The sequence below is a fragment of the Leptinotarsa decemlineata genome, unplaced genomic scaffold (assembly GCF_025532065.1).
Source record: "Leptinotarsa decemlineata unplaced genomic scaffold, Ldec_3_MD MMD2_tig00001719_RagTag_RagTag, whole genome shotgun sequence".
Lineage (NCBI taxonomy): Eukaryota > Metazoa > Arthropoda > Insecta > Coleoptera > Chrysomelidae > Leptinotarsa > Leptinotarsa decemlineata.
This window is the reverse complement of record NW_027412569.1, coordinates 5,993,069-6,007,923: the sequence shown is the minus strand read 5'-3', so window position 1 is coordinate 6,007,923 and position 14,855 is coordinate 5,993,069. Positions and strand designations below refer to the sequence as shown.

Genomic DNA, 14,855 nt, shown 5'->3' with positions numbered 1-14,855 from the left:
TATCCAGTCGTTTGGCCAAATCACCATTGACAGATATAGCATTCAACAACAAATGCAAATGATGGAATTGTTTCATCAAAATGGGTGTTCTGTTCGAGCAACGTACCGCGCGCGTCGCCCATTTTACGGTCGCCATGATCATCCTACCGAGAGGACTATTTTCGTAGTGGTGGGTGTCCACTGGTTCAGTAAACGATTGACCAACACCCATACGTCGTCAATACGCAAAATCTGCCGGAAACATCGCCGCTGTCTGTGAGAGTGTGCACGAGAATTCAGGGTAGTCGATTTCACGTCACTCACTAGAACTCGGCGTTTCGTAGACCACAACTTGGCGAATTTTGCGTCATAATTTCGTAAAACTGACCCAGGAACTGAAGGTAAACGACCTTAGACAACGACGTAGCTGAATGGGCTGTGGAGTAGTTAGCAACTGACCCTAATTATCGAAAACTCATCTTCGGCGATGAGGCCCATTTTTGGATGAATAGGTATGTGAACAAACAAAATTGTCGACTTGGGAACGATACCAATCCACATGAGATCCAAGAGCGTCCAATGCGTTCCGAAGAAATCACTGTTTGGTGTGAATTTTGGGCTGGCGGCGTCATCGGTCCATATTTATTGAGAACGAGGTTGGCCAGACCATTACTGTCAACGGCAAGCTCTATAGATTGATGATTACCAACTTCTTTTGGCCTGATTTGAATGATCTGGACACCAACGACATGTTGTTTCAACAGGACAACGCTACGTGCCACACTGGATATTCTGCACGAGCGATTTAAGGGCATGGTCATCTCACGTGAAGGTTATGTGAACTGGCCACCGAAATCGTTCGACTTGACCCCGTTAGACTTTTCCATGTGGGGGTTCCTTCAGTTGCTGGTGTTTCCGAATAAGCCACAAACCACAGTGGTGCTCAAAGCATACATAACGGTCAAATTCAGCCCAATTTTTGCGCCAGAGTCATGGAAAATTGAATGTTTCGGCCATAGCGATTATTTAAACATTGTTATATTCCACACATAATGGCATCAATAGGTCTTTCAAACGAATAAAAAATTTCAATGACATCTGATAAACACTTTGTACTATTCAAATTTGAAGATAGGAAATCCAAAATCATCAGAAGCCGTTCCTGAATATGCGATAATAAATAATGGAAACCGATCTTATATATCCTCCATTTTCCGCATTCTATATTAATTGCTACAATGCCCTCTCACAGTATCATAGAAGGATCTTTGAGATACAACTTGCTCATAATGAAGACTGTTGGAATCTACCCGTATAATGACTGGCCGAAAATTTTCAAAATTTACGCTAATTTCTTCTACTTGATCTTTACCATCCCAACACCTATTCTGATACTAGTCAACTTCATCCTCATGGAAGAGAAAACCCTGGAGAGAATTTGCGACAGTGCTTTTCTAGGAGCCCAATTGGGAACATTGCTGGTGAAATTATGGCCTTTCAAGAGTAATCCGGAGGCGATAAAACGAACAGTGAAGGCTTTGAACCAGGAAATATTCAATTCGTACAGGCAAGACCAGGAGTGTATTGTCAAAAGCGCTATCAAAGAGTACAATTTTATATTTTTGGGGGTGATTTCAGCATCTGGTGTGAGTTTTGTCACTTGGTTTGGAAAAATTTTCTTCTATGAGGAGAAGAGATTTCCGCTTGAAATTTGGCTGCCCTTTGACGCATTCGAAGATACTAGAATCTACGTAGGAGTGTTGGTTTACTTGTTTTTCTGTAAGTAAATGATTCAAGCATTGATTCTGGAAAAAGTATTATTCAGTAATTTCTTTGATTGACGACTTGTTTATTTTGTGGAAATCCATATTCACTGAGGATACACTATAAAAACGGATTTTTGTTGATATTTCAGTACAATGCTGTTAACTAGAGTAATAGTAGTATTAACTATTGTGAGTAGAGTAATTTTCCTCTAGTTAACAAAATTATAATGAAATATCAACAAAAATCAGTAATAAAAGAACTATATTCAATTTCCACAAGACCAGAACACAAATGTGTTAGTATCAATTATGCAGATAGAATCTCCAAGAATATTAAAAATTATCTTTCAAAATTCATTCCACAAACATTCTACACATCCAAGGGAAAGTTAGAAAAGAGATTATATAATGCCAAACCTAAATTGGACAATGGGAATAGATCTGGTATATATCAACTAGAATATGGTGAATGCCCTGCTATATATATAGGCCAAACTGGTGGAAATTTTGATATAAGGTACTAGGACCATGACATTTCGGATGAAAAAGCATTAATGAACAACTTCAAAATTCGAAACACAAAAAGATAAACATAAAAAGATGATTTTAAAATACTCAACACATGTGAAAAACAGAAAATGATGAATTTTTTTGAATCTATGGAAATGAACAAGTCAAAGAAAAATCCCAATTCCTATTTCGTTATTGTTGTTGATGGTTCATTAATCAGAGCTTGGGCAGATATTCGTCCTTGCCCTTTTTTTGGATTATATCACCCAAAGTACAGGCAAATTCGATGAGACATCCGGATGGAAGGGGACAACAAATACCTGCCCAAGCCCTTATTAATGAACCATCAACAACAATAACAAATTCACTAAGGTGATCTAACCGTATGAGAGAACAAACAAGAAGATAAAACGTTCAGGTTGAGTAGAGCCATGAAGATGATACCACAATCTCCTGTCGAAAGCGCTCGTATATAATAAGTAGAAGTTATGAAAGAACGAGTGTTGATATTGAATCAGTATATTCACATATATTTTATTCGGACTAAAACAAAACACGTGTTGTAGGTCCAAAAACACTTGAATGAATATCGTGAATACAGTTTTCACTTCTCACGCAAACAAACTCAAATGTCTTCATTTTTACTCTGTTGGTAACTTTTTTGAAAGAACTGGTGACCCCCCAGCGCCAGTAACCAGGCTAGATGTTTGCTTCAAATGGCGCCTATTTCGATTAAATTGAAAAATCATTCACCAAGATATTACAATTCAAAGTAGATTCATTACCACGGACACACCTTTTCAAACAATCTTATAAAATTATTTGAACAACCATCTAATACGGCGAAGAGCTGATAAACAAACCTTTTCTAACTCAGCGCCAGTAACCAGGCTGGATGTCGACGGATTCGACGAGGTCGTCAGTGCGATAATATATTGTTTGTGAAAGTCATATTGAGAGAGGACTGCCGTCTCCCCAGTAAAGAAATGAAGTGAATGAGAAAACTTAGGGTGGCAGCATTGGCTCGAGCAAGACAGCTGCGCCCTCGGGCGAAGCTTCTGTTAACCATGGACAGGAGTCTGGCCAAATGCCCTCGACTGAGAAGCAACGGCCATAGAGGAAGAAGAAATTAACTTCACGGTGTATCCTTTTTTGGAGATAAAATCGTTTAATGAGTAAATTTTGAAATGTTATGGAAGTAAACTCCAAAAAGAACAACTTTTTTTTCATCAACCGATTTTGTGTCTCGTACAGTTTCTTATTTTCCCATGCCGAACACAATGATGACCTTATTATACGTCTTTATAACTTAACAATTCTGATATTTATATTTAACCAATTTTTCACCTCGAAATCTTACGAAATTCCACAAATATCTTTAAAAAGACATTTTTTTGTGAAGGATTCAATTATTTCTACTTTTTTTTTGGTTTCATAACTTTTCACAATCTAATGAAATGAAAGCTAAATAATAATAAGAATAATAATATATGTAAAGAGAACCTGCTCATCGATAGATGTCTGACGCACGACTCGATACAATATAAGCGTAAGCTCTCTATGGCCTGGATCGATTACCGTAAGGCATTTGATACAATTTCGCATGAGCTCATCTTGCATTTGCTCAGATGTCTTGCGGTACCCGATAACATAGTGAGATGCATTGAACAGCTGATACCACTTTGGTGAACTCGCTTCACCATAACATCTGGTCAAGCAAGAGTCCAAACAGGGTGGGTCACTTTCAGAAGGGGTGTATTTCAGGGTGATTCCCTCAGTCCCTTTCTCTTCTGCATCTCACTATTGCCATTATCCGTTGCGCTCAGAAATACTCGAGGGTATAGCTGTGGTACCCCGGAAACCGGAGGCACAAGGTCACCCATCTGTTTTATATGGATGATCTTAAACTTTATGCTTCTGGAGAAAAGGATCTCCATCAGTCCTTGAGGGTGGTAGAAGAGTACACGCATGCTTTCGGTATGAAATTCGGGATAGACAAATGTGCAATGGTCCATCTCAAAAGAGCATCATGCGGGGACTATTGCCCTACGCTCCGGGGGATATTGAATCCGTTGTGGGGAACGAGAAGTGCCGTATTTATTCGTACCCCACCCTCAGGCACATACAAGCTAATAAGCCTGATGTAGTCCTTCTCGATCACCAGAGCAAAACGATATTTGTCGTGGAGTTTTCAGCTCCTGGCGAGACGAATATCGTCAGAAAAGAGGAGGAAAAACGGATAAAATATCGAGATTTTCTCTTCGAACTCCGCAGACTCTATCCCGATCACTCTGTCAAGATGGTCGTTCTGATTATTGGAGTCCTTGGTGGAATGATGTCCTCCCTACTCTCGAATCTTAAAATCATACCGGCTTGCCGCACTAAGGCAGAAATCTTAGCCGCACAGATGCAGAAGGCTGTCATTCTTGGCTCACTGCGCTTGCTCAGGGCACATAATTCTCGGACCCAATGATCACTTACCCCACGGTGTGGGGAGTGGTCATTGGTTGATAATGCTGGCGCGCCCTACCGAATGTATAGGGGCTTCGGGGGATAGGGCCTGACCAGCGCACACTACGGTAAAAAAAAATAATAGGTCTTTATTCCCAGAATGATACAATAAATAAATGTGAACATTTACTGAAACGGGAAATACTGAAGATCAGTTGGTTGCATCAAAAGATGCAACCTCTGATTTTCATCTTAAATGAATAGAGAATCTGTTTCAAAAGAAATTAGAGCTATCACAGTTTGTGGCGAGATTTTTATTGTAAATTTCAGGTATAGAAAATGAAAAATAACTCTTTTCCGAAACGTCAACCGCTTAAGAAAGCTAAGTATCGATATTTGAATTTTTTCACTTGATTTTTTTAATTGGGAGGCAAAATTTATGAATACTTCCAGTACGTAGTAACTTTTCGGGGTAAAATTTGCCCTTTACTATACTTCAGCAGATTCTCTATTGATTTAGCTTTTATTTTTTAAGATTCTGGAAGATTACGAACCTCAAAAAACAGTGAAAAATCTATAAATATCGGCCAGAAACATAAATTTTGGACATTTTCAACGACAATTTTTTTTATCTTGTTTGTTTAGGTGTGTTGATTGGAGCTTTGGACAACGCTTCTCTGGACACTTTGATAGTAGGAATGATTTTTCAGTCTGCAACTCAAGTGAAAATATTGAAAAATGATCTACAATTTCTACACGAAAGAATCGAACAGAAAGTAAATGATAATTTCGATTCGAAGGGTGTAAAAGAAAACCGAATCTACAAAAGCATATGCAAGTCCATTGATCATTACGATGCTATATTTCAGTGAGTATTAACAAATTATATCTGAAATAATAATCTATTTTATATTTTCAGGTATGCCAAGGATATAGAAAGAGTATATTCTACCGTAATTTTCTCCCAATTATTTGTCAGCATAGTAGTGATATGTATTTCATGTCTACAACTCTCAATAGTAAATGCAAATCACAGTTTAAATATCGCATAAAATTTAACATAATTTCATTCGTTTCAGGTTGAACCGTTTACAATTTTATTTTTCGGTATGGTAATTTACATAATGACAATGTTGATGCAAGTTTTTCTTTACTGTTACTACGGTACAATGCTTTATGAAGAGGTAATCATGGAATTTATTCTATAATTAAAAATATATACATTGTTGAAAATAGTATTCATCTCATACATACCAATAAGTCTTTCTCTGTCAAAGCTATTTCCCGCATTTGTTGACCGTGGTCTGCAGGTTTCCGTACCTAGCGTTTCGTCTACGACTGCGGTAGACAATATCAAAGGTGATGAGGCAACTAGAGAAATATCTCCTGACCTAGATCCTTTCTTCACGTTGGGTTTCCGGTCCGTAAACCGTCTATTCATTTTTTTCCTGGCTTGTATTGTTCATTTCATTCACACTTCGCAATACTTTGTATTGATTTTGATTTATAGTGGACTGTTCTGAAAATACGTACATTTGATTAGTTTTTTTTTATTTTTTCATGTTGGTGCACTTGTCTCGAATATATGTACACACCAGCTGTTTAGCATATTTTATGTGTTTAGCGATTTTGTGCTATCGACAAAAATGAATCAAAGAACTTGCATTAAATGTTATGTGAGAAATGAAAATGAGTACTCAAAAACACTTGATGTAGACACAATGGGACATTATTAAGTTTCAGAAGATTGATATATTTTTACCTTTTTTGACTACCCATTTTGTCCCGAACTCTTATCATTAACGAATAATATCACTTATACATACTTATACATATGCATCATCCACCGTATTCGCCGGATTCAGCTCCCTGTGACTTCTCCCTTTTCCCTTTTTTGACTCGAATATCCATTTTGCGCCGAACTCTAATGATGTACATGAATTAACAAATAATATCGTTTATACATTTTTTATTTCAGAGCAATACATTGACAACTGCAATATACGAGAGTGAATGGTATAACTACGACCATAGATCGAAGAAATGTTTGCTCACTTTGATGGAAAGAGCAAAAAGACCAATCAAGCAAACTGCAGGAAAGTTTTTTGATCTTTCTCTCGAGACTTTCACGATGGTAAATCATTCCAATTATTTTTCCATTTCATATTTTGAAGGATATAAAAGTCTTATAAAGACGAAACGGACTGGTGTTACTGAATATTCTGGCGATGTCTTGAGTTTATTGGAGCCTCTGGAGACACCCTACATTTTGTTTCATGAGAGAGAGGACATTGGCAGATCAAGATCTTCAGATGATGTGGTGCTGCGAGTTTTTCTGAGCATTCCTGCAGCTGAAAAAGCTAATGCGCCAATGAAATCAATCAAGTCGCCGCGTAGCGCCAACTAATTTTTGTTGTTGTTTCATAATTTGTATTAAGTTCTTCTCATAATTTCATAAATCCATCATATTGATTTTCACATGAATATATTGCAAATAATACCCAAAAAAATGACAATCTTCCAAATAGGAAAAAAATTCACAAATATCAGTGAATCATTCTTCATTCTTAGATTATCCACGATATGTTCTTCCAAAAACAAACTGGCGTAAAGAGCCTTTCTGAAATAACGACATCCCTCTCCTATATATATACAGGGTGTCCCTGGACTTCCTCTTTTCCTCTCGGGAATGTATAGATGGGGTCAAAATATCACCAGTACTTCATATAACTTTTTTTCCTAAAATCCTTCGTTACCAAGTAACGGGCCCTCGAAGTTACAAAATGAAAAGTGTTTTTCTTTGATAACTTTTCAAGTGAATATTCAAAATCATCCAAATTTTGGTCATTGACTAAACAAATGAATTCCTTCGATGAGCTTTCATGCAGGAGTCAGTTGTTTTGCTACAAAGTCAGGAACGGACTACCCCCGATGGTCCACACCCCAAAACTTTGAAATGACAGATATTTTTCAATATTTTTCAACAAATTAAGGTTACTTGGACAATTTTATGAATAAAAGTACTCGTGTGGAAAGTCGATCGGATCAACGAGTCTTGATAAAAATGTAGTTTCACTCGACGACATCAAACCCGCTCGTCCACCATTATTTGAAATGAATAATTATCAAAGCAGAAATAATAATGATAACGTTAATTCAACAACATTTATCCTGAGATGTCTACCATTATTCGAAAATATTAGTTTTTAAGGAAAATGGAAATGATAGGTAAAATGTTCATAACGAATTTTTATAATACAAACACGTTTAACTAACGAAACTCAAGAGCCTCAAGAGCAAACAGAAATGAAAAATCCGCTACAGAAACTGCTCGATATGACCACCTTCTCTCTCTATACATTTTCTTAGTCTGCGAAGACACCCTCTCTGTACTTGAAATAGCATTCCAGGGTCGTTTCGTATGGCTTCACAATGTAATGTTATTCTATTCAACAATGCATCTCTTGTGTGAATAGGTGTAGCGTAAACAAGGCTTTATAGATGCCCCCACAGAAAGAAATCCAATGGATTTAAATCCGGAGACCGCGATGGCCATTAATATGGCCCACCTCTACCAATCCATCTATTGTGGAAAATATGGTTCAGATGGTCACGCACAATCAAACTAAAATGAGGAGGAGCGCCATCATGCATAAACCACATATCTCTTCGGGTTTGCAATGGAACATGTTCCAAAAGTCCATTCAAATCGTTCTGAATGAACTCCAAATAACGTTCTCCATTCAATCGGTCCTGTAGAACGGATGGTCCTATAAGATGGTTTCCTATGATACCAGCCCAAACATTCACGTTGAATTTCCGTTGGTGTTTGATTTGCAATATCCCATGGGGATTTTCTTCGGCCCATATATGGAGATTATGAGAGTTGATAACTCCATCTCTACTGAAACCTGCTTCATCAGTGAATAAAACTCGATTAATAAAAGTCATATCCTCTCTTTGCCTATCCATGAACCAATTGGCATATTCCAGTCGTGCTGGAAAATCTTGAGGTGTCATGGCATGTACCTTCTGGATGTGAAATGGGTGGAGCAGTTGTTCCCTAATTATTCTATGAATAGTGGACTTGGATGTATGGAACTGTTCTGATAGATTTCTGATGCTCATTGAAGGATCATCAGCGACGGCTTCGAAAATATTTTCCTCCAATACAACGGTACGTACAGTCCTAGGAGCGCCCTCACCACCTCGTTTTGGCAAAACTGTACCTACAATAATATCGAAATAAAACAACGTGCTCAAATTAATTATCAATTATTACATACCTGTCTCCCTCAAGCTGCGATCGACACGCTCGAATGTTTCTCTTGACGGTACCGTTCGATTGGGAAAATGCTCGGAATACAGACGACGAGCTTCTGCAGCATTACAAAATGCTCGTCCATAAAATACATGCATATCTGCATATTCATTGAATGCAAACTGTTCGGCCATATCAAAAAAATTCAAAATATCCTATGGAATATTGACAATACAATGATAGTCATATGACAACGCACCACTCAACAAAACAAAATCGCATTCCAGTTTCTCATTTTTTATCAAAACTTTCTAAAAGGTTTTTCTGTCAACATCTGTGAAAGAAAGGGAACATAATTATTCCCTGGATATTTTTCACCTGATCATGTGCAGCCGTTTTTGTAGTTCATTCGTTTGCTTTTTATTAGTATAGTAAATATTTTTTCCGACGGATATATATATATATATATATATATATATATATATATATATATATATAGGAATGGAGAGGAATGTTTTCACATATTTTTCACTTTCCGGTCACTTCCGGTTTCAGCGGAAATGGCTCCGGTTCTGAATTTTTAAATGGAACACCCTGTATATTGTAACATTTTTGGATTTCTGAGACAATTCTGGATCAGAAACTGACATTTCCGGAAGTTTTTCAGCCTACTTGATTTTTTCAGAGTCACTTTTAAGATTGCATCTAGGTGGCCATGATCGGACGTAAACTAATCTATGGACCTCAGGTGATATCAGAAAATTGCAATAGCGGAGTTTTAGTGACTAGTGTGTTGAATATGAATGAGACAAGTTTGCAAAATAACATTTTCGTGTCTAACTATTATTTTTCAAATGGCGACCATTTTTTGACAAGCAATTTCCGAAAAAAGGATTTTTTGACGAATTTAACGTTACTAATTTATTTGCGATTGGATCAACAAATTTAACAAATTTAACTAATAATTTCAGCGATGCACTTAGATTTTTTGCAATATCCTAAGTTCTTGAAAATTTCACTATAGTAAATTTTCAAAGTGCATCCCTCCTTGTTCAAGACACATTTCAGCTCGTTCAATTGTTTCTCTCAACACGTTTTGTAACATTTGAGGCGATATACTTCTAAATGCCTGTTGAATCCTTTCTTCTAAGATTTCGAGAGTGGCTGGGGCTGTTGCATAGTAGACCCTTTCTTTTACATATCCCCAAATGAAGAAATCTAACACAGTCAGATCCGGTGAGCGGGCAGGCCACCGTACTGGACCGTTGGTTGCAATAACTCTATTATTAATATGCTCTATTAAAAAATCAAGTACGTCTCTGCTATTATGGGGTGGTGCTCCATCTTGCTGGAAGTAAATTTGCCGTAAAACTTCTAAAGGCATATCATTAAGATGATCTTCGATTTCATTTTGAAGAAAACCCAAGTATCTAACCCCTGTTAACTGACCTTGAAACAATATTGGACCAATTATTCTGTTTCCAACGATACCAGCCCAGACATTGACGCCAAACCTTTCTTGAAAATTGCCCTCTCTCATTGCATGTTGATTTTGTTGGGCCCAGTACCGACAATTCTGCTTATTAAACATGCCATTATTTGTAAACCGTGATTCGTCGGAAAATAGAATGAAGTTGATAAAATTTGGGTTAACTCTATGATTTTGAAGCAACCAATCACAAAATACTACTCTTCTATTGCCGTCGTCAGCATACAAATGTTGATGTAACTGATATTTAAATGCTCGATATCCGTGCTTTTTCAGTATTTTTCTTGCTGATTCGTGACTAACTGCATTTCTCTACTAATTTCTCTTAAAGAAACCGTTTTGTCAACTTCTACCATAGCAAGAACGTTAATCTCAGTCTCCTCATTTATGACAAACCTCTGTTCTGCGTCTCGATTTCCCTCTTGCCTAAAACGACTCTCAACATAGGGAAAATACTGATGAGATGGATGTTGCCGATTGGGATATCTCTGAGCATACAACTCAGCAGCTTTCCTTGAATTTCTGTGGCATTCTCCAAACAATAACAACATATCCACTTTTTCACTTTGAGTATACATTATTTCGACGAGAAATTAAACTAAAATTAACGAAAATCAAGAGAAACTTCTACTTTCTGCTCATAAAGCTTATGTCACTGTCATAACCTAGGTGAGCGTTTTGTTCTCCAAAGTGGACTTGATGGAAATAACCGCAAAATATTATGCATCATTCCTATCCATGGCACCCTTGACAAAAGTAAATGAATTTGTATCGAGTATTTTCCTCAGTAATATTTAATTTATGTTCTTATTTGTAATCCAATCGCAAATAAATTAGTATCGTTAGATTTGTCAAAAAATCCTTTTTTCGGAAAGTGCTTGTCAAAAAATGGTCGCCATTTGAAAAATAATAGCTAGACACGAAAATGTTATTTTGTAAACTTGTCTCATTCATATTCAACACACTAGTCACTAAAACTCCGCTATTGCAATTTTCTGATATCACCTGAGGTCCATAGATTAGTTTACGTCCGATCATGGCCACCTAGATGCAATTTTAAAAGTGACTCTGAAAAAATCAAGTAGGCTGAAAAACTTCCGGAAATGTCAGTTTCTGATCCAGAATTGTCCCAGAAATCCAAAAATGTTACAATATACAGGGTGTTCCATTTAAAAATTCAGAACCGGAGCCATTTCCGCTGAAACCGGAAGTGACCGGAAAGTGAAAAATATGTGAAAACTCTCCTCTCCACATACCATTCATCTGAACCAAATCTCGTTTTGATACTCCTAATAGTCTAGAAGTTATGACTTGTCTAATAGATTCGTTGACACCCGGTATATATATATATATATATATATATATATATATATATATATATATATATATATATATATATATATATATAAATAAATACTGGATAAGTGTTTTTTTGGTAGTACAAAACGTCAGGTTAATTTCAATATTTCAACTCTTTCAGTGCTTGTGAAAAAAATTGTTATACACTTTTTATGTACCCCCTTTAAGGGGCTGTATCTTAACATTGGATGCTCCAATGAAATTTCTTCATATGAAAGATCGTATCTTTTTTTCGATGAGGAATCACCTCCTCAAATGTTTCATACTTATTTAGTTACATCCTGTGTATAGAATGATTTTAAAAGCTAGTCATCGAAGAAGCCCACAAACACCTCGTGTCTGGTTGAGATACGTTGACGACACCTTCATAATATGGAACCGAGGGAATACTTAACTAGACGCCTTCCTGAAACACATCAACAGCGTAAGATCTTCCATCACTTTCACAATGGAGAAGAAAGTCCACAAGGAATTGCCATTCTTAGACGAATTGGTGAAGAGGACCGACACTAAGTGGGAAACATACCTACCGAAAACCCACTCACACGGGACAGTATCTGAACCACGAATCCAACCACCATCAATCGACTAAAAGAGGCTCTGTGATACGAAGAAAGGTCTCGAGAAGGAACTAGACATCATCAAAAATGATCTTCAACGTAATGGATACTCCAAAGTGAAGGTGAAACAGACTTTGGCTGAAAGACAGCAGGAGCCTCGTAAGGAAGAGAAGCCTCGCAACCAGTGCTTGCACTGGTTATCAGTTATCGGTTATCGGAAAACATAAGAATAATTGGGTCCAAGTACAACATCAGAACTTGCTTCAGATTTGGAAACACCATCCTCACGAAAACCAAACCACCAAACACGAACTGCGATTCCGAGAATTGCATTTATCGAATACTCCGTGAGTGCGGAAAATCCTATATCGGTGAAACTAAGAGGCCATTGAATGTTCGCATTGTCGAGCACAAGAAACACACACAGCGACGGGAAACTAGCAAATCAGGAATAGCAGAGCATGTTTGAATCTATCAACATAACATCGAGTGCATTCCAAGCTGAGATCATACACAGGGAGGAACATTGGTTTAGGAGGAAATTCAAAGAAGTCGCATACATGGTATCTAACAATGTATTCAGCCAAGCTAGCGTGGAGATACGCAACATATGGAAACCCATAATCAAGTGAAAAATGGCCAACTCCCGCCAAACATTCCTTTCCCACTAAACCGTTGGAGCGGAAACTAACAATCGAAACGTCGTAAAGTAACTTGGTTTGGAATGTCTCAACTTTTTTTAATTTCTCATATTTGTTCATTTGTTTCTATTAGTTTACAAGGACTTTTAATCATTTTATATCATATTAGAAAATGGAAGTCCGAACTAATGAAATTCATCATGAAACATTGTCAATCACCTGCAAACAAACCTTTCCATTCATATGGGAACTGAAACAGATTTCATTCATAAAAACCTCAATCTTTTTTCATTTCCTGTCATGTGAATTTGTATTTTTTTTTCAGATACTGAGAAGATCATATTCGTTACTGGCTGTATTACAAAACTATTGAACGGCTCAACCTGTCAAATATTTAACGATTATATAGCACACTCCTAGTAATTGTAACAAGTAGCACTAAAAAATATAATTTCATCCACAGGCACACATACGGTGTTTTCATTTCGATATTTGTATAATTGTTCAATATAATCCACATCTGCAAACATTGGTCCATTAGGCTTCAAAAAATACATATTACGTCTTGTTTAACTGACATCGCGTATCTTATCGTTCTGAGATAGCGATGATGTGCAATTAGATTTTCGCCATATGATATATCATCCATCATCATCATTTTTTTTCAAAGGATTGTTCACATAAATTCTCAGTTGTAGACACGTCCCCTGTCAAATGCAAATCATATCAAACGGTTGCTATTCTCTCTTCTCTGTTTACCTTAAAAAAGTGTCATTGAAAGTTTTCGATTTTGAAAATTATTCAGCTAGGTTAGGTTAGGTCCAAAGTGAGTAGGTCTATTTGAGCCTTCACCGCAACCCGCAAAAGTTTATTGTGGCTCACACCTATTCACACTGGACCAAATACACCCAGCTACTTAACAAAGCCGATTATTTTGTATGGTGAGTGGTCTTTCAGGTCAGATGGTAAGAATACGGCTCTACCAAACTCTGAAAACCAGAAAACCTCTGCTGTTTCATTATTTTCCAAACAGAGGCGACACACACTCTGCATATGATGATTCAAATGACACTGACCTGTGAGAAGGCCTGTTTGACATCGTAGTTCACCCCTACTGTAATCCAACAACTATTTGGTATCAAGCTTCGAAGTGTGGAATGAGCCCATCCTGCAAGATTCTGCCAGAAGTCCATAAATCTTCTTGGCATTCAGGTGTTCAATCTTTGTTTGGCTAAGCCTAAAGCGATGACAATGACAGGTTCTGGTCCAATGAAGCTGCTTGCAGCACCCTCCTTTGCAAGGGAGTCAGCAGTCCAATTGCCTTCCAGGCCAATATGGCCAGGAATCCAGACCAGGTACGTTGCTCGGTAGGAGCCAAGAGCTTCCAACGCCGCTTGACTGTGCGAGAATATTTTCATTGACTTGTGTATGAGTTTGAATTCTTCCAATCTCTCCGCACAGAATTCAATAGCGTAAATTTCCGCTTGAAATACATTCCTATAGGTTCCTAGGCAAGTTGATATCTATCTCCTGGGTCTGCGACTGAAAACACCTGCACCGGAACCAGAAGGTGTTTTTGATCCATCTATGAACCAACAACTATCTGATCTTAATATTTCCTTCTCCCGGAGGATTCACTCCTCTCTACTCGGGAACAGTACTTTATAAAGCAGTTCGTAGTTGACAGTTGGAGGCATAAAGTCAGAGGTCATTCCCAGAATGCCCTGACTTTCAGTGTCAACCAACGGTCTGTTGCACTCTGCATTAAATTGATTTGTGCAACTGGCAATGTGCACAAATCTAAAAATGAAGAGAGGAGGTAGCTCTAGAAAGATCTCC

At 37.5% G+C, this 14,855-nt stretch overlaps 1 protein-coding gene across 1 annotated transcript; it reads left to right on the top strand.

Moving 5' to 3' along the window:
• Positions 1–1,217: 1,217 nt before the first annotated feature.
• On the top strand, positions 1,218–13,482 carry LOC111518015 (odorant receptor Or1). The gene is made up of 6 exons (XM_023174329.2): positions 1,218–1,758; positions 5,352–5,574; positions 5,626–5,725; positions 5,786–5,890; positions 6,685–6,840; positions 13,342–13,482. Exons 1-6 carry the CDS (start codon positions 1,218–1,220, stop codon positions 13,387–13,389), a joined length of 1,173 nt encoding a protein of 390 aa, XP_023030097.2. The 3' UTR covers positions 13,390–13,482.
• The last annotated feature ends 1,373 nt before the right edge of the window (positions 13,483–14,855 follow it).